General features: G+C 42.1%; 1 protein-coding gene across 2 annotated transcripts; it reads left to right on the forward strand.

Annotated features, from left to right (window-relative positions):
- Window positions 1-362: 362 nt before the first annotated feature.
- LST1 (leukocyte specific transcript 1) lies at window positions 363-12,704 on the forward strand. Of its 2 annotated transcripts, XM_083352645.1 has the most exons (5): window positions 363-548; window positions 2,351-2,408; window positions 7,671-7,778; window positions 9,300-9,322; window positions 11,513-12,704. In XM_083352645.1, the coding sequence occupies exons 2-5, from the start codon at window positions 2,375-2,377 to the stop codon at window positions 11,774-11,776; spliced, it is 429 nt and encodes a 142-aa protein (XP_083208771.1). In that variant the 5' UTR covers window positions 363-548; window positions 2,351-2,374; the 3' UTR covers window positions 11,777-12,704. The 2 variants fall into 2 exon arrangements, with proteins under 2 accessions (XP_083208771.1, XP_083208772.1); XM_083352646.1 differs by lacking the exon at window positions 7,671-7,778.
- The last annotated feature ends 4,105 nt before the right edge of the window (window positions 12,705-16,809 follow it).

The raw sequence follows: 16,809 nt of genomic DNA on the forward strand, positions 1-16,809 counted from the left end.
AGTTAAAAAGAATTAATGCAGAAGTTTGTTTTTCCCCTTGTTTTTTTCTTTCCAGTTCTGCTTTTTGGGAGAACTAAATTGGCATAGCTGGGTGAGTAGAATTAGGTTTTCCTTCTGGGGGTGCTAAATCTGCTGGAAGTTGATTGACTTGACCATTAGATCCCCTTCTTGACATCTCCTAATACCTGCACATCGGTCCCTTCTCCTGACCTGGTTAAACATGCAGTGGAATGGGGCCAGGTTTTACTGGTGAAAATTAAATCTGCAACTTCCCCTCCTTGAGGCAGACACATATTCGGGGCTATTTAGTTCAGTCTTGTGGCTGAGTGGAAACATCTGCTTGTCCACTTCTAGTTTGTGTGGTAGCTCTGCGTTTCCTGGTGGAAGCAGAAGTTTCGGCAAGCTTTTTTATTTTCTTTCGTCTGTCAGAAGCAGAAATGCCTCAGATCCCAAAGAAGGCGGAACATTGAAGGTAGACGCTCGAGTGTCTGGAATGGTGAAAGAACCCAAAACTTACAGAGGAGATTCGGTGGGATAAGGGGAAGAAGGTAAGAAGGGTCTAAAGAACTTCTGGAAGTTGACGGAGTTCAAGTGGGGCAACAACCGAGAAGGAGCTAGAAGTAAGATCAGATGACGGCCCAACGGTGGAAAGATTTGGTGAACGAGGAGGTGTGATTGTGCGTGCCTTCGAGTCAGTGCTGACTCTTGGCGATTGCCTAGAGAAGTCCCTGCGGTTTTCTTGGCAAGATTTCAGAACTGGTTTACCATTGCCTCCTTCCTACAACCGAAAGAGAAGGACTGACTCAAGGTCACCCAGCCGGCTTTATGCCTAAAATGGGACTAGAACTTATAGTCTCCAGGTTTCTAATCTGGTGCCTTCACCACTACACCAAAGTGGTATCTCGAATGAGGAGATACATGGCTTTTCATACAGCTGTGTTTATGGAGAGTATGTGAAACCAGGGATGTAGAACTGGTAGGATTTGCTCTTATGAGGAAGGGAACCCTGGTTGAATCTCTTACACATGGTAAATTATTGCTTGTGGAATGGACCCTGAATATTGCCACTCTGGGGATTGTGCTACTCTAGCAGACCCTACATGCCTGCTGTAGTAACACTATTGCTTGAATCCTTTAAAGCTTTTAAAATACCGTGTATGTGCCTTACCTCCGAAAAAGAGAACTGTGTGTTTTGTTGTAAGTGAAACTTCTTGGATTCTTCACTGGGATCAGTAACAGGAGAGAGATTTCCCTAAACTGATCTGTCCGTCCATTGGCATCTGGGGCAGGTTTCAGTGAAGGAAAAAGAAAGAAAGATGAAACACGTGTTGACATCAGCCCCAGCCCCGCATATAGAAAGAAAACAAAGATAGTATCAACATTTATGTATTTATTAAAGTCTACACTGCCCATGTTACGTAAGTACTCTGAAATAGTACGGGTCTCCTGCTCGAGCAGGACATGATAGCAGTGTTCCAATATCTAAGGGGCTGCCACAAAGAAGAGGGAGTCAAGCTATTCTCCAAAGCACCTGAAAGCAGGACAAGAAGCAACGGATGGAAACTAGTCAAGGAGAGAAGCAACCTAGAACTAAGGAGAAACTTCCTGACAGTTAGAACAGTTAACCGGTGGAACAACCTGCCTCCAGAGGTGGTGAATGCTCCAACACTGGAGGTTTTTAAGAAGAGACTGGCCAGCCATTTGCCTGAAATGGTATAGGGTTTCCTGCCTGAGCAGGGGGTTGGACTAGATGACCTCCAAGGTCCCTTCCAACTACTTCTTCTTCTTCTTCTTCTTCTTCTTCTTCTTCTTCTTCTTCTTCTTCTTCTTCTTCTTCTTCTTCTTCTTCTTCTTCTTCTTATTCTTATTATTATTATTATTATTATTATTATTATTATTATTATTATTATTATTATTATTATTATTATTATTATTATTATTATTATTATCTCTGTTATCCTGTTATTCTTTATGGTGTAAAACATTTAATTGGTGCTTTGGGTGCAATGCCAAAACAACTGGAGTACCACTTAAACACTATCAGCATTGACAATCTCTGTTAGTCAACTGCAAAAGGCAGCTGGAACAGCTGAAATCCCTCAGCATACTTTAAACACCATCAAACAACATTTGTCTATCCTAGGTCCTTGGGAAGGACTCGATAGGTGGATAAAAATGCCAAACCCTGTTTACATATCTAACTGTGCAACTAACCATAATAATAGTTATAAAGTATGCAGGGTGGTGTTGCGACCCACGTGTTATCATTTGCACTTTATGGTTCCTTCTGAGCCTTCCTCACTTCCATAAGTCTTCTTCTGACATTTGTTGTCTTTTCTTTGTTTCTCAGAAGTCTTCCCCTATAACGCTGGCAATGAGTTCAATTTTTGGTGGAAGATGTCAGAATGGTAAGTGCTGTTTCGCTTATATCTTTTGTGCTGTGAAATCTAACTTCTTCAGAAGAGGAATCCATATTCTAGAACTGAGGATTACAAATGATGACTTAATTTGCAAGTTGAAGCCAAGATTAAGCCAAGCTGCTCAACCACAATTCCTTGGCAAGTCATCTTGGACATCAGAATTTTGGAGACACATCTTGAGTATGATAACCCACTGAACATAATAGTTATAGGTGGTGGGGTGCTGTATATTGGGTGGCAAGGTAGCCTCTAGATTAGAGATTGAGCTTGCGCAGAATAGCATGATCGTGGTATATTGGCCAAAATTGATCAGCTTTGTGCTTACTATTATCAGGAAATATGTCACGAAACATGATGATGATGATGGTGATGGTGATGGTGATGGTGATGGTGATGATGATGATGATAATGATAATGATAATAATAATAATAATAATAATAATAATAATAATAATAATAATAATAATAATAATATTGGAAGGGACCTTGGAAGTCATCTAGTCCAACCCCTGCTCAGACAGGAAACGCTATACCATTTCAGACAAATGGCTGTCCAATCTTCTTAAAGACTTCCAGTGTTGGAGCATTCACAGCTTCTGGAAGCAGGTTGTTCCACTGATTAATTGTTCTAACTGTCAGAAAATTTCTCCTTAGTTCTAGGTTGCTTCTCTCTTTGATTACTTTCCACCCGTTGCTTCTTGTGCTTTGTGCTTTGGAGAATAACTTGACTCCCTCTTCTTTGTGGCAATCCCTGAGATATTGAAACACTGCTATCATGTCACCCCTCGTCCTTCTCTTCATTAGACTAGACATATCCAATTCCAGCAACTGTTCCTTATATGTTTTAGCCTCCAGTCCCCTAATCATCTTTGTTGCTCTTCTCTGAACTCTTTCTAGAGTCTCAATGTCTTTTTTACTCCGTGGTGACCAAAACCTGATGCAGTATTCCAACTGTGGCCTTACCAAGGCATTGCAAAGTGGTATTAACACTTCACATGATCTTGATTCTATCCCTCTGTAAATGCAGCCTAATACTTGTGGACTTCAATTCCCATAATTCATCAACTAGCCATGTGAGGATGGCTGATTAATGATTTTTGGAATTGAAGTCCACAAGTCTTAAAGTTGCCATGTTTGAAGACCCCTGATTTAGAATTAAGGATGAACAAAATGGCTAAAATGTGTGCCAGGTAATATGTATTGATGTAATCTAGATTGTGGTAGGTGCATATGGAAACAAGAATTAGTAGATTGATGGTAGTTCGATATTACAATTCAATGAAAAGTGATAATAAAAGAAACAGAGATGACTTTGGGGCAGACGTTGTGCAATATTCTGAATGAATGAGATCTGTGGGAAATAAATAGTTAGAGAAGGATATTATGAGACACAGCATAAAAAATGAATGGACCAATACCCAACTATGATGAAAATGGTTATTTGTTTGGTGAGCATCTACTGAGAAAAATGATCTACTGCTTTCAAGCAAAGGTGGGGAACTATGGCTCCTTTAAGGCTTGTGAACTTCAACTTCCAGAATTCTGAACCAGCCATGCTGGCTCAGGAATTCTGGGAGTTGAAGTCCATAGGTCATAAAAGAGCCATAGTTCCCCACCTCTGCTTTCAAATAAGTGACTTAAGCATAAGTCTATTGATACGTACACCTAGACAAGGATAGCAACTACATCTGAAAGTATGATGGCTGGGAGAATGCAGTAAAATTGTAATGTTGTAGCAAGAGGGGCTGGCGTAACTGGAGAAATGTTAAAATACGGAAGTGGTTTGCTTGTGCAGAGGCAGTGCTACTGGTGGAATGGGAGCCTGAATACTGTTCTTGTGTCTAAAACTATTGGAAGAATGTTATTTCCCCTTCTCTAAGAACTGGAAGCCAGAATGGGTAGCAAAAAAAAAAGGATTATTTCCCAGCATACCTTGCGTGGGAAACTCCTTGGCAGAATTCTGATTTAAAGAGTACAGAGGTCACCACGACCAAAATTTGAGAAGTGCCCTCAGAAAGGGATGCATGTGCAAAAGGAAGTTCACTGTACATTTCTTGACAGAAAAATGAGTGATAATATGAAGAGCCTTGAAATATGGAAAGTTTCACAAATGCAAAATTAGAGAGTTGGAATTTGCTTGCTGGGTGTGGCAAGGCTGGTATACGGTAAAAGGAAGTCATATGTGAGATAAATTTGGCAAACAGTTCAATAGTGGGCACAGACTAAGTCAAGGATGCCTTTGTGGTCGTTTGACATACAGTATTTATAGATAAAGGGATGCGGTGGATCAGTGGGTTAAGACGCTGAGCTTGTCGATCTGAAGGTCGGCAGTTTGGCGGGTCGAATCCCGAGTGCCGTGTAGCAGAGTGAGCGCCTGTTACTCGTCCCAGCTTCTGCCAACCTAGCAGTTCGAAAGCACGTAAAAAAAAATGCAAGTAGAAAAATAGGGACCACTACGGTGGGAAGGTAACAGCGTTCCGTGCGCCTTTGGCGTCTAGTCATGCCGGCCACATGACCACGGAGACGTCCTCGGACAAGCGCTGGCTCTTCGGCTTTGAAACGGAGATGAGCACCGGCCCCTAGAGTCGGAAACGACTAGCACGCATGTGCGGGGGAACCTTTACCTTTACCTTTACCTATTTATAGATAAATGTGTAAGGGCTGCTTGGTAAAAAAAATAAAATAAAAGAACTGACATCTGCAAGAGGCTCTACAAAGGAATCAGAACATTAAACTCTACACATTTGATTTAATTGGCATCAAGGTTCTAATTTCATATGCATATGAAGGGAATAATATTAATATTGACGTGAAAGCTATAATAATGTCATAATTAAATGATTAAGGTATTTATTTGCCTAATTTATTACATTGACTTAGTGCAATGACTGAAACATTAAATGAGAGCAATTTGGATATATATTTGAGTGGTGTAGTGTTCAGAATTATTCTCCATGCAAGATTATTTCAAACCTGGCAGGCTTTTTGGAACCCAAAGAGTCAGGATACCACCCAGAATGTGCTGTTGGAGAGATTGCCAAAAGTTGACCACAACAAAAACAAAGCCTCAATTTGTAACACAGCCCTAGTGTTTCAAAATATTCCCCTTTGGTCATGTTAACATGATAGATAGATAGATAGATAGATAGATAGATAGATAGATAGATAGATAGATAGATAGATAGATAGATAGATAGATAGATAGATAGATAGATGGATAGGTAGGTAGGTAGGTAGGTAGGTAGGTAGGTAGGTAGGTAGGTAGATAGATAGATAGATAGATAGATAGATAGATAGATAGATAGACAGACAGACAGACAGACAGACAGACAGACAGACAGATAGATGGATGATAGGTAGGTAGGTAGCAAACAAGTGCTGTTCTCTGCTCTGCATCCTTGTGCAGAGCTGCTGTGTTGTCCGTTCTCCATGAGACAGGTGACAGGGGACTGGCAGAGGGAGGCGGCGGGGGATGCTTGTGCCACCTGGTCACGGCGCAAGCCACGGGAGAGTTGTCGGAGGACAAGGAGGAGGCGGCTGTGCCCGGGCAGGTGATCCGCGAGGCGAAGCTTAAAGAAAGCCCCTCCAGTGGCGCACAGCAGCAGCAGAGCTGTTCACCATCACTCCCCCCTGGCTCCAAAATGGCAGAGGGGGATCAGGCCTACCCCACCCATCCCATCCACCTTAGCATGGCAGTCTGGCTCGGGAGGGGAGCAAAAGGTTGCCGATCAAGGAATGGCCTGGCAGGGGGGGGATGAGTTCCAGCACCTTTTTTCTTACAAAACCCCCCCACTGAATATTAATATGTTATTTATATGCAAGGGTGTAGGTTGATACATATGTTGTATAGAGAAGGACGAGGGGGTGGTGTGACACGATAGCAGTATTCCAATATCGCAGGGGCTGCCACAAGGAAGAGGGAGTCAAGCGATTCTCCAAAGCGCCCAAAGGCAAGACAAGAAGCCACGGATGGAAACTAATCAAGGAGAGAAGCCACCTAGAACTAAGGGGAAACTTCCTGACAGTTAGAACAGTTAACCAGTGGAACAACCTGCCTCCAGAAGCTGTGAATGCTCCAACACTGGAAGTCTTTAAGAAGAGATTGGACAGCCATTTGTCTGAAATGGTATAGGGTTTCCTGTCTGAGCAGGGGGTTGGACTAGATGACCTCTAAGGTCCCTTCCATCATCATCATCATCATCATCATCATCATCATCATCATCATCATCATCATCATCATTATTATTATTATTATTATTATTATTATTATTATTACATCATGTTTAAAATTGTGTTATGTATGTGTACACTTTGAGAGCAAGCAACTAAATTTCATTTTTAATGTGTGCCAATGTGCCCACCCTAAAAAAAATGACAACAAAGCTTATCTTATCTATCTTATCTATTCAATAATTACAAGTGTGAAAAATGGTCATAAGTCAGTTTTTTCAGGGTCATTGTAACTTTGAATGGTCACTGAATGAACTGTTGAAAATCAAGGACTAACCTCAATGAATTTTGGATTCCTTTGATGGAACAAAAATACCTAGCGGAATGCAGAGGGCACACCAGCTCTCTTGCATCATTCTTCTGAAATTCTTGTCCCCCCAAAATAAGGGGTCACATTCTGGGATGAGTCCATATAGAACACGAGACCTTTGAATGAACAATTTGTTAGCTTGGCCTTAGTCACTTCTATTAATCCAAAATTTTGTTGTAATTTTATGTCGCAAAGGCATGGAAAAGCAAAGCATAATGTAACATTTAATTTCGTTTCATTTTTAAATTATAAGTTGCCCAGAGCTTTTCTTTGAATTTGGGCAATCATATAAACTGAATGAATGGATGGATGGATTACAATAGATCAGGGGTGTCAAACTCAATTTCATTGAGGGCCGCATCATCATTGCGGTTGCCCTCAGGGGGCCGGGTGGGTGTGGCCTGGGTGGGCGTGGCCTACTGGGTGGGCATGGCCAGCTCTACATCGTTCTCATCAAGGGTGCCTATGGGGGCCTGGGCAGGAGTGGGACAGATCTGAGGGTCTCTGGCAGAAGGAGGGTCTCTGGTCCAGGGCCAAGGCAATGTGGGCCGTTCCCTCACTGTTTCCAGGATGGCTTCGCGGGCCGCATGAAACCACTTCGCGGGCCGGATCTGGCCCCCGGGCCTTGTGTTTGACATATCTGTAATAGATTTAGTGATGGAGACAAAGGAACCAAATTGCTCAGTCTTTCCTGATGAATCTATTTGTAGGATGTTTTATTCCTGACTGGGCAGTGCTTGTAGCAGCTGTGGTTGTCTTCTTGATGCTGCTGGCAATTGTGATCCTCTCCACATGTCTTTGCCGGGTCTGTAAAAGAGGTCAGTATCTCTTTTATTGGTGGGGGGACTCTTTATATATGACCAGATGGGGGATAAAATCGTTTGAAATGTAGAACACTTGTTTTTTCACTGATCAGTGGTCACAATGAGACCTCTTTTGTTCTTTTTCTGTCCTGAACTCCCTTTTTTAAGTTTTTGTAAAAAAAAAAAGGAACCAGGGTTTTTTCATGGAGTCCTCCGATAAAAAAAAATAGCCCAAACTGGAACAGTTTTCTTTCATCAGGATACTTTGGAATCGGAAAACTTATGTGCAGCAGATAAAAAGATTTCTAGCACCATTGAGGTAAATGTGTCATTCTCTCCTGACAGATTTTTAATAAGAAAAAAAAATGTGAAAAATGATTGGAAAACACAAAAGGATTAAAAACGGAAATTGTCAACATCTTGGTGATTTAGATCAGGCATGTCCAACCCACAGCCCATGGGCTGCATGCAGCTCTGTACAGCTAGTAATGTGCCCCCTTAAGATACAATAAAAAGGGACGCAGTGGCTCAGTGGGTTAGGACGCTGAGCTTGTCGATCAGAAGGTTGGCAGTTTGGCGGGTCGAATCCCGGGTGCCGCATAACAGAGTGAGTGCCCGTTACTCGTCCCAGCTTCTGCCAACCTAGCAGTTCAAAAGCACATAAAAATGCAAGTAGAAAAATAGGGACCACTATGGTGGGAAGGTAACAGCGTTCCATGCGCCTTTGGCGTCTAGTCATGCCGGCCACATGACTATGGAGATGTCCTCAGACAAACGCTGGCTCTTCAGCTTTGAAACAGAGATGAGCACCGGCCCCTAGAGCTGGAAACGACTAGCACGCATGTGCGGGGGAACCTTTACCTTTACCTAATTACATTATATACAGTATTTTAGATGTGATGTAAGGGAATTCCTTGTCACTCAATGAGGCCCAAGCAAGCCAAAAGATTGGACACCCATAAATCAGGGGTGAGGAACAATGGCCCTTTTATTGCAGTGATTCGCTTAACAATTGCGTCAAGAAAGGTTGAAAAATGGTGCAAAAATTACTATCTCACTTAGCATCAGACGTTTTGGGTTCAATTGCAGCCCTAACTTGAGGACTACCTGTATTGCTGATAATTGGAAGTAGATGCAATACATCATGGCAGAAAATTATATTGGGGAATTATATTTTAATATTATGTTTAAACCTGTATAAAAGAAGGCAAGTTGATATTCCTCTAGATTTGAAGGCAACTGCTTTTCATAGTAGCTGGAAATCACTTCAATATCTATCTATCTATATTTTTTTTAAAAAAATCTTCAGTAGATTCCTGATGAAGCTAATTTGGGTTAGAAATACATTTCCAAAGCAAAAATAGTAAGTGTGGCAGATTGCACTCAACTAATCTAAAATTTCTCACATGTACATGTAAATAACTGTGCCTTCTGATAACCTTTGATAACAGAACAGCTTTGCTGTCCGTAGCTGAAGACACCCGAATTCTAATCAGAATAATACTGTTTTTTTCCATCACCTTTTTGTCTTTGCAGTGAAGAAGCTAAGACTGTCACAGGTACGTATAGAGGGATTTAAGAGCTGGATGGGCAGAAGAGGGAGGTGGAATTTGAAAGACTTTGAAAACTTCCTGGCATCCCACTTTTCTAAAGCTAATGAAAAATTTGAAGAACGCCTCTTATCCCTGTCAGTGTGGGGTGATGAGAATTGTTGGAGTTGGGTGGTTATAAATTTAATGTTGATGGTGATGATGAAAACAAAGGAACTTTGAGGAAAATCTAAGGTTGGATTTTGCCCAGCTTTGGCATCACCTAAGGGTTTCTGTTCTTCCTGTTCTGCACCTTGTGGTGGTTGATGGAGGCAGAGGCCTGAAGTCCCAGATTAAATTTGACTTTTGGTTGCAGAAATTCACAGGGTGATTTTAAGCCAGGGGTCTTCAAACGTGGCCCTTTTATGACTTGTGGACGTCAACTCCCAGAATTCCTCAGCCAGGCACGCTGGCTGAGGTTTTCTTGGAGTTGAAGTCCACAAGTCATAAAAGGGCCAAGTTTGAAGACCCCTGCTTTAAGCATTGGCCCTCAGCCAAGCCAATCCCACAGGTTTTCTGATGTAGCAATAAAAAGAAGGGAGATTTTAACCTAACCGCAAGAGATTCCTTTGATTTATTTATTTATTTATTTATTTATTTATTTATTTATTTATTTATTTATTTAATGGGACTTATATGCCACCCTATCTCCCTAAGGACTCAGGGCGGCTAACAACAATAAAATACAAGTAAAATACAAATATTAAAATAATATTAAATATTAAATATTAAAATTAAAATTAAACTATTGATCCAATGGTCAAGAATATTTCCAAGCAGAAAGTTTCATGTTGCGGTGGATGAAAAAAATGGGTTTTTTAAATTAAATGCATGAAGCTTTGCAAGAGTTGGATAATCTTCCCCACCCTGCTCAAGATCTCACACACATTCACACTGAGAATGTCAACATTCTTCTGCTCAAGGGAACATCCAACTCTTTGAGGACCTCCAAAAGCTAGCAGGAATTATCTGTAGGTTGGGTTCTACCAAATATTTAGTTGGGGTTGTGAAAGATAACGTCCCTCTTATTCATGTACCAAACATTGGTGTGAGGGGACAGCATCTTCCAACAGACCTGGAAGAAAGACCCTTTAAAAGTGCAGGGCAGTCTATGTAGCAGAGATAATTCTGTCCTCCAACAGAAGAAAATGGATAAATGGAAGCTGTTTTTATTGTCCCTACAGATAGCAGTAGCACTGGCAATAGCATTTAGACTTATATACCAGTCCATGGTGCTTTGCAGAACTCTCCGGGTGGTTTCCAGTGTCGGCATACTGCCCCCAACAATATGGATACTCATGTTACTGACCTTGAAAGGTGGTAGGCTGAATCAACCTTGAGCCGGTCAGGATTGAACTCCTGGCTGTGGGGCAGAGTTAGCCTGCAATACTCCATTCTAACCACTGCGCCGCCACAGGTCACAGATATCTGTGATACACCAGCCCCAATCTCAGTTAGCCAAATGGTAGAGATGGATCTGGGCCATTTCAGTGAGAAGTACATAAGGTGAAAAGAAGGTCATGGGAAGGGGGGACAAAGAAGGCCAGGATCTGAAAAGGGCTGAAGGAAAGAAGAGTGAAGGTCTTTGCATCAATAGCTTGGGTTTAACCAGGAGAAAGGAGTTCAGCCAGCAGTGGGGGCAGGGCAAATTTGGAAGTTGGAGTTCTTCTTGTTCAAAGAGGTCAAACCGAGGTAAGAAAGGGAACATGACAGCAGGAGCATCAACCAAGGGGTGGGTGGCTCAGAAAAGTCAAATTGGCAGCCACAATAAACAGAGTAACAGAGCTGGAAGGGAGCTTGGAGGTCTTCTAGTCCAACCCCCTGCTCAAGCAGGCAACCCTATACCATTTCAGGCAAATAGTTGTCCCATTTCAAATGCCTCCAGGGATGGAGCACCCACAACTCCGGAAGACAAGACGTTCCTTCTTTGATTCTGTGATCAAAGCCCCACCTCATTTTATATGTGTGGAGATGCAGATTAAAAAAAAGAAAGAGAGAAGTAGCGCTTTAATTGTACAGCCTGGGTTGCCATTTTGACTTTTCAGACATCCCTCTGAAGAGCCCCTGCATGGAGCAGAAGAGAAATTCACAAACTGATTTACTCAACTGCAAAGATCTTCTAGCACCAAACTGTCTCTCCATCCTTTCCCCATTCCCCAGAGTGCCTCGGAAAACACCTACGAAGCCGATTTGCATTATGCCGAATTACAAAACCTCCCAGCCTCCGGCAAGGGTCAATGTGATGGGAGAGCCAACCTGGATGCTCAGAACAGTGACTACGCTACAGTGGCTGTGCTGAAAGACGATCCCAGCGAGGAAGATTTTGGCAGCCACCAACAAAAAGAGGACAGTGGGGTAGAGGATGGGGTGAGGGATGACCAGGTTTGTGTAGAAGCTGAATCAGCTTCATGTGACTTGGAATAAGGGAGTCAGCCAAGGAACAGAAGCTTTGGGTGTTCCAAATGGATGGCAAAAGTCTCTTGTGCTAACATTTTCCTTCTTGAGAAGCCCAATTCTACAGCTATACAGGTAGTCCTCGACTTACAACAGTTCGTTCAGTGACCGTTTGAAGTTACAATGGCATGGGGAAAAGTGACTTATGACCCTCTTTCACACATACGACCATTGCTGCATCTCCATGGTCACATGATCGAAATTCAAATGCTTGGCAAATGACTCCTATTTATGACCTTTGCAGTGTCCCGGGGGTCATTATGATCACCTTTTCTGAACTTCTGACAAGCCAAGTCAATGGGGAAGTCAGATTCACTTAACAGCCCTGTTACTAATTTAACAACGGCAGGGATTCACTTAACAACTGTGGCGAAAAAATCATAGAATGGGGCAAAACTCACCTAACAACCTTCTCGCTTAGCAACAGAAATTTTGGGTGGTCAGTTGTGGTCATAAGTTGAGGACTACCTGTGTTGTTTATGCACTTTTAGTATATATTCAGATGTTTTCTGGAGGTATCCCTCCTTTGGGTCTCCGGCCATGATTTACAAATTGAATCAGTTGGGGTGAATCAGTTGAAGTGAAGAACTGAGTTATTTTCTCACAACACGTAGAATCATAGAGTCATACAATCATGGTGCTAGAAAGGACCACGGAAGGCTTCTAGCCCTACCATTTGCCCAGGGCAAGAAACGTAATAGCATCTCAGACAAATACTTGTCCAATTTAAAGCCAGATGGAACCTCCATGACGCCAGAAGGCAGGCCGTTTTATTGGTTAATGTCTCTCAGTCAGGAAATTCCTTCTTATTTCAAGTCCAGATTTTTCTCTATAAGCTTCCATGCATTGTGTTTGTCCTATTCTGCAGAGGGATGGAGAATAAATTCACCCCCCCTTTTTTCTGTGTCAACCCTTTAAATACTATATTGGAAAAACCTCTCCTTATCTTTCTCTTCTTTAGCCTAAATGTACCCAGTTCCTTTAGGGACGTGGAGGCTCAGTGGGTTAAGATGCTGAGCTTCTTGATCAGAAGGTCGGCAGTTTGGTGGGTCAAATCCCAAGTGCCGCGTAACAGAGTGAGCGCCTGTTACTCGTCCCAGCTTCTGCCAACCTAGCAGTTCAAAAGCACGTAAAAATGCAAGTAGAAAAATAGGGACCACTACGGTAGGAAGGTAACAGCGTTCCGTGCGCCTTTGGCGTCTAGTCATGCCGGCCACATAACCATGGAGACATCCTCGGACAAGTGCTGGCTCTTCGGCTTTGAAACAGAGATGAGCACTGTGCCCCTAGAGTCGGAAACGACTAGCACGCATGTGCAGGGGAACCTTTACATTTACCTTTACCCAGTTCCTTTAGTTATTCTTATGATTTAATCCAGGGATGGGGAACCGTGGCCCTTTTATGACCTGTGGACTTCAACTCCCAGAATTACTGACTCAGCATGGCTGGCTCAGGAATTCTGGGAGTTGGTCCATAAATCATAATTCCCCACCTCTGATTTAGTCCCTAAGCCCTTCACTTCCATCACTCTACTCTACTCTACTCTACTCTACTCTACTCTACTCTACTCTACTCTACTCTACTCTACTCCTGTACTCTATTCCAGGGGTCCCTAACTCCTGGTCCATGGCCCAGAACCGGGTGATGGTATGCCAACAACTGGGCTGCAGCATGCCAACAACCGGGCCGTGACATGCCAACAACCGGGCCGTGGCATGCCAGCAACCGAGCCACACAAACAAGCAAAGCCCCATCTGCGGGATGCAGGTAGCACACCAAACCATGCACCCATGAAAAAAACTCTCTCCACAGAACCGGTCCTTGGTGCCCAAAAGGTTGGGGACCTCTACTCTACTCTACTCTACTCTACTCTACTCTATTCTATACTTTCCCAGTTTGCAGGTGTCTTCATAGTCAATGAGGTGGCTATATTAAAAGGTAGTCCTCAACTTACAACACTTCATTTAGTTTGAAGTTAAAATGGCTCTGAAAAAAGTGACTTACGACTTTTCACACTTGCAACCCGTTGCAACATCCCATGTCACTTGATCAAAATTTAGGCGTTTGGCAACTGACTCATATTTATGAAAGTTGCAGGGTTTTGGGGTCATGTGATCCCCTTTTGCCACCTTCTGACAAGCAAAGTCAATGGGGAAGCCAGATTCACTTAACAACCAGGTGACTAATTTAATAACTGTAGTGATTCACTTAACAACCGTGACAAGAAAAGTCGTAAAGTGGGGGAAAATTCACTTAACAAATGTCTCAGCCACATAAATTTTGGGCCTGATTGTGATTGTAAGTCAAGGACTACTTGTACTGGCTGGGAAAGCATGGATTCAAAAGTTCAATCACTGGTAACGGGCTTGGATAAGGCATTTTTGATCACCTTCATCCATCATGCTATGAGTGGTAAGAGCATATGATCACTTTTGCGTATTCTTCTGAGCATTTTGTGTAAATATGATAGAAAAGGAGTATAGACATGCACTTTATGGAAAGATACTGCTGGAATTCGTTCTGTACTAATGCTGTAATTAGTCACGGCCTTTTCTAGCAGACCACGGATTTAAAAAGTGAGAATCTCCGGAATTCAGAACTTCTTTGTTAAATTGCATTCCGCAGCTCCTTTTTTCATAACTGGAAGAAATACCCGACACACTATTGTCATTCCTTGGATAACAGCTGGCTGTATTTATTTTTATTTCATCACTGCCTGAAGGGACATTTGGAATTTAGTGATAGGAGAATCGTAAGAAGATACTGCAACAATCTCATCTAGTTTAGACTTCTGGTTTCCTGGTTCCTACAATGATCAACCTAATGCTTCAGAAGGCATTAGGGAGCAGTACGGAGAAATATACAGTCACCCTCTGATCTTAAAAGTATTGTATACTACATTGTGGTGCATTGGTATTAATAGCATTATCTTTCTAAATTTGTCCAAGTACCTTTGTAAATTTGTCCAAGTACGCGGTGGCTCAGTGGGCTAGGGACGCTGAGCTCGTCGATCAGAAGATCAGAAGGTCGGCAGTTTGGCGGGTCGAATCCCGAGTGCCTGTTGCTCGTCCCAGCTTCTGCCAACCTAGCAGTCCGAAAGCACGTAAAAATGCAAGTAGAAAAATAGGGACCACTACGGTGGGAAGGTAACAGCGTTCTGTGCGCCTTTGGCGTCTAGTCATGCCGGCCACATGACCATGGAGACGTCCTCGGACAAGCGCTGGCTCTTCGGCTTTGAAACGGAGATGAGCACCGGCCCCTAGAGTCGGAAACAACTAGCACGCATGTGCGGGGGAACCTTTACCTTTACCTTTCTAAAACCATTGAAAGTGAAAACTCTTGTTCCAGCCTTCTGACTTTTGATATCAAAATGTTGACCTTGTAAGGACCTGATGAGACGACTGTGGATTTTTCTAACAAAGATTCCAAAGTAAACATGACTACTTATAGGTACTGTGGATCTTAATTTATGGAAGCAGGGGGAAAGGATTTTTACTCAAGGAGCAGAATTGTTTGTACCGGTTCTACTTCCAATTTCCTCTTTATAAAATGAAAGGGATGTCTTCTGTCATCTACCAATGATTAAATTTATTAAAGGTTGAGTACTTATAACATGTGCTTAGAGTGCTATTTCCAGATGGAAATATTTTAAAACAGTCCAACCCCAGCAAATACCTCTGATAACAGTAGAAAAGTCTTGCAAAAGCTCCAAAATGCTTATTCCTTGAAGGTTTTCCTAAGAAGGTATGTATTTATCAAAATGGGATGACGGTTAAGCAATGCTGATGGAAACCACTGTAGCTTACACCCAAGTGGTTGTACCACAATTGAGCAGGCAAAACGGTCCTTCGTGGTATCAAATTATTATCTTAGAAAAAGTTAAAAGGTTAAGTTTGGAGGAAAATAAAAAAGTGCAAAACTCATTATTTGCGTATCTCTGTGGTGAAGAGTTAAAAAAATGATTGCAACACTATTCAAAGCAACTTACCAGCAACAACAAAGGAAGTGGCATCACTCACTGCTTTCAGAAAGTTATTCTCCCATTCTTCCTCAAACAGAGAAGACAATGAAAAAAATAGGAAATGGTTGCAGTTCCTCTCTGTTTCTCTGTAAGATTTTAAAATGCGGAAGAAAAAAAATTCAACACTCCTCCCCCCCCTCATTGTTTTCTTCCTACCTCCTCTCTTATACAAACAGACCTGGATGCACCCACATGTAATAATAATAATAATAATAATAATAATAATAATAATAATAATAATAATAATAATAATAATAATAATAATAATAATAATAATAATAATAATAATGAAGAAGAAGAAGAAGAAGAAGAAGAAGAAGAAGAAGAAGAAGAAGAAGAAGAAGAAGAAGAAGAAGAAGAAGAAGAAGAAGAAGAAGAAGAAGTTGGAAGGGACCTTGGAGGTCATCTAGTCCAACCCCCTGCTCAGGCAGGAAACACTATACCATTTCAGACAAATGGCTGTCCAGTCTCTTCTTAAAAACTTCCAGTGTTGGAGCATTCACCACTTCTGGAGTCAGGTTGTTCCACTGGTTAATTGTTCTAACTGTCAGGAAGTTTCTCCTTAGTTCTAGGTTGCTTCTCTCCTTGACTAGTTTCCATCCATTGCTTCTTGTCCTGCTTTCAGGTGCTTTGGAGAATAGCTTGACTCCCTCTTCTTTGTGGCAGCCCCTGAGATATTGGAACACTGCTATCATGTCACCCCTCACCCTTCTCTTCATTAAACTACACATACCCAATTCCAGCAACCGTTCCCTATATGTTTTAGCCTCCAGTCCCCCAATCATCTTTGTTGCTCTTCTCTGTACTCTTTCTAGAATCTCGACATCTTTTTTACATCGTGGTGACCAAAACTGGATGCAGTATTCCAAGTGTGGCCTTACCAAGGCATTGTAAAGTGGTATTAATACTTCATGTGATCTTGAAGTTAATGCAGCCTAGCACTGTTAATGCAGCCTCTGTTAATGCAGCCTAGCACTGTGTT

This window comes from Vipera ursinii (genome assembly GCF_947247035.1).
Source record: "Vipera ursinii genome assembly, chromosome: 2".
In the NCBI taxonomy this organism is placed as follows: Eukaryota; Metazoa; Chordata; class Lepidosauria; order Squamata; family Viperidae; genus Vipera; species Vipera ursinii.

Coding starts and splice junctions, on each gene's coding strand:
- LST1 (XM_083352645.1), top strand. CDS start 2,375: ATGAGTTCAATTTTTGGTGGAAGATGTCAGAATG. Junction 2,409..7,670: donor TGGTGGAAGATGTCAGAATG/GTAAGTGCTGTT, acceptor ATCTATTTGTAG/GATGTTTTATTCCTGACTGG. Junction 9,323..11,512: donor AGAAGCTAAGACTGTCACAG/GTACGTATAGAG, acceptor CCCATTCCCCAG/AGTGCCTCGGAAAACACCTA.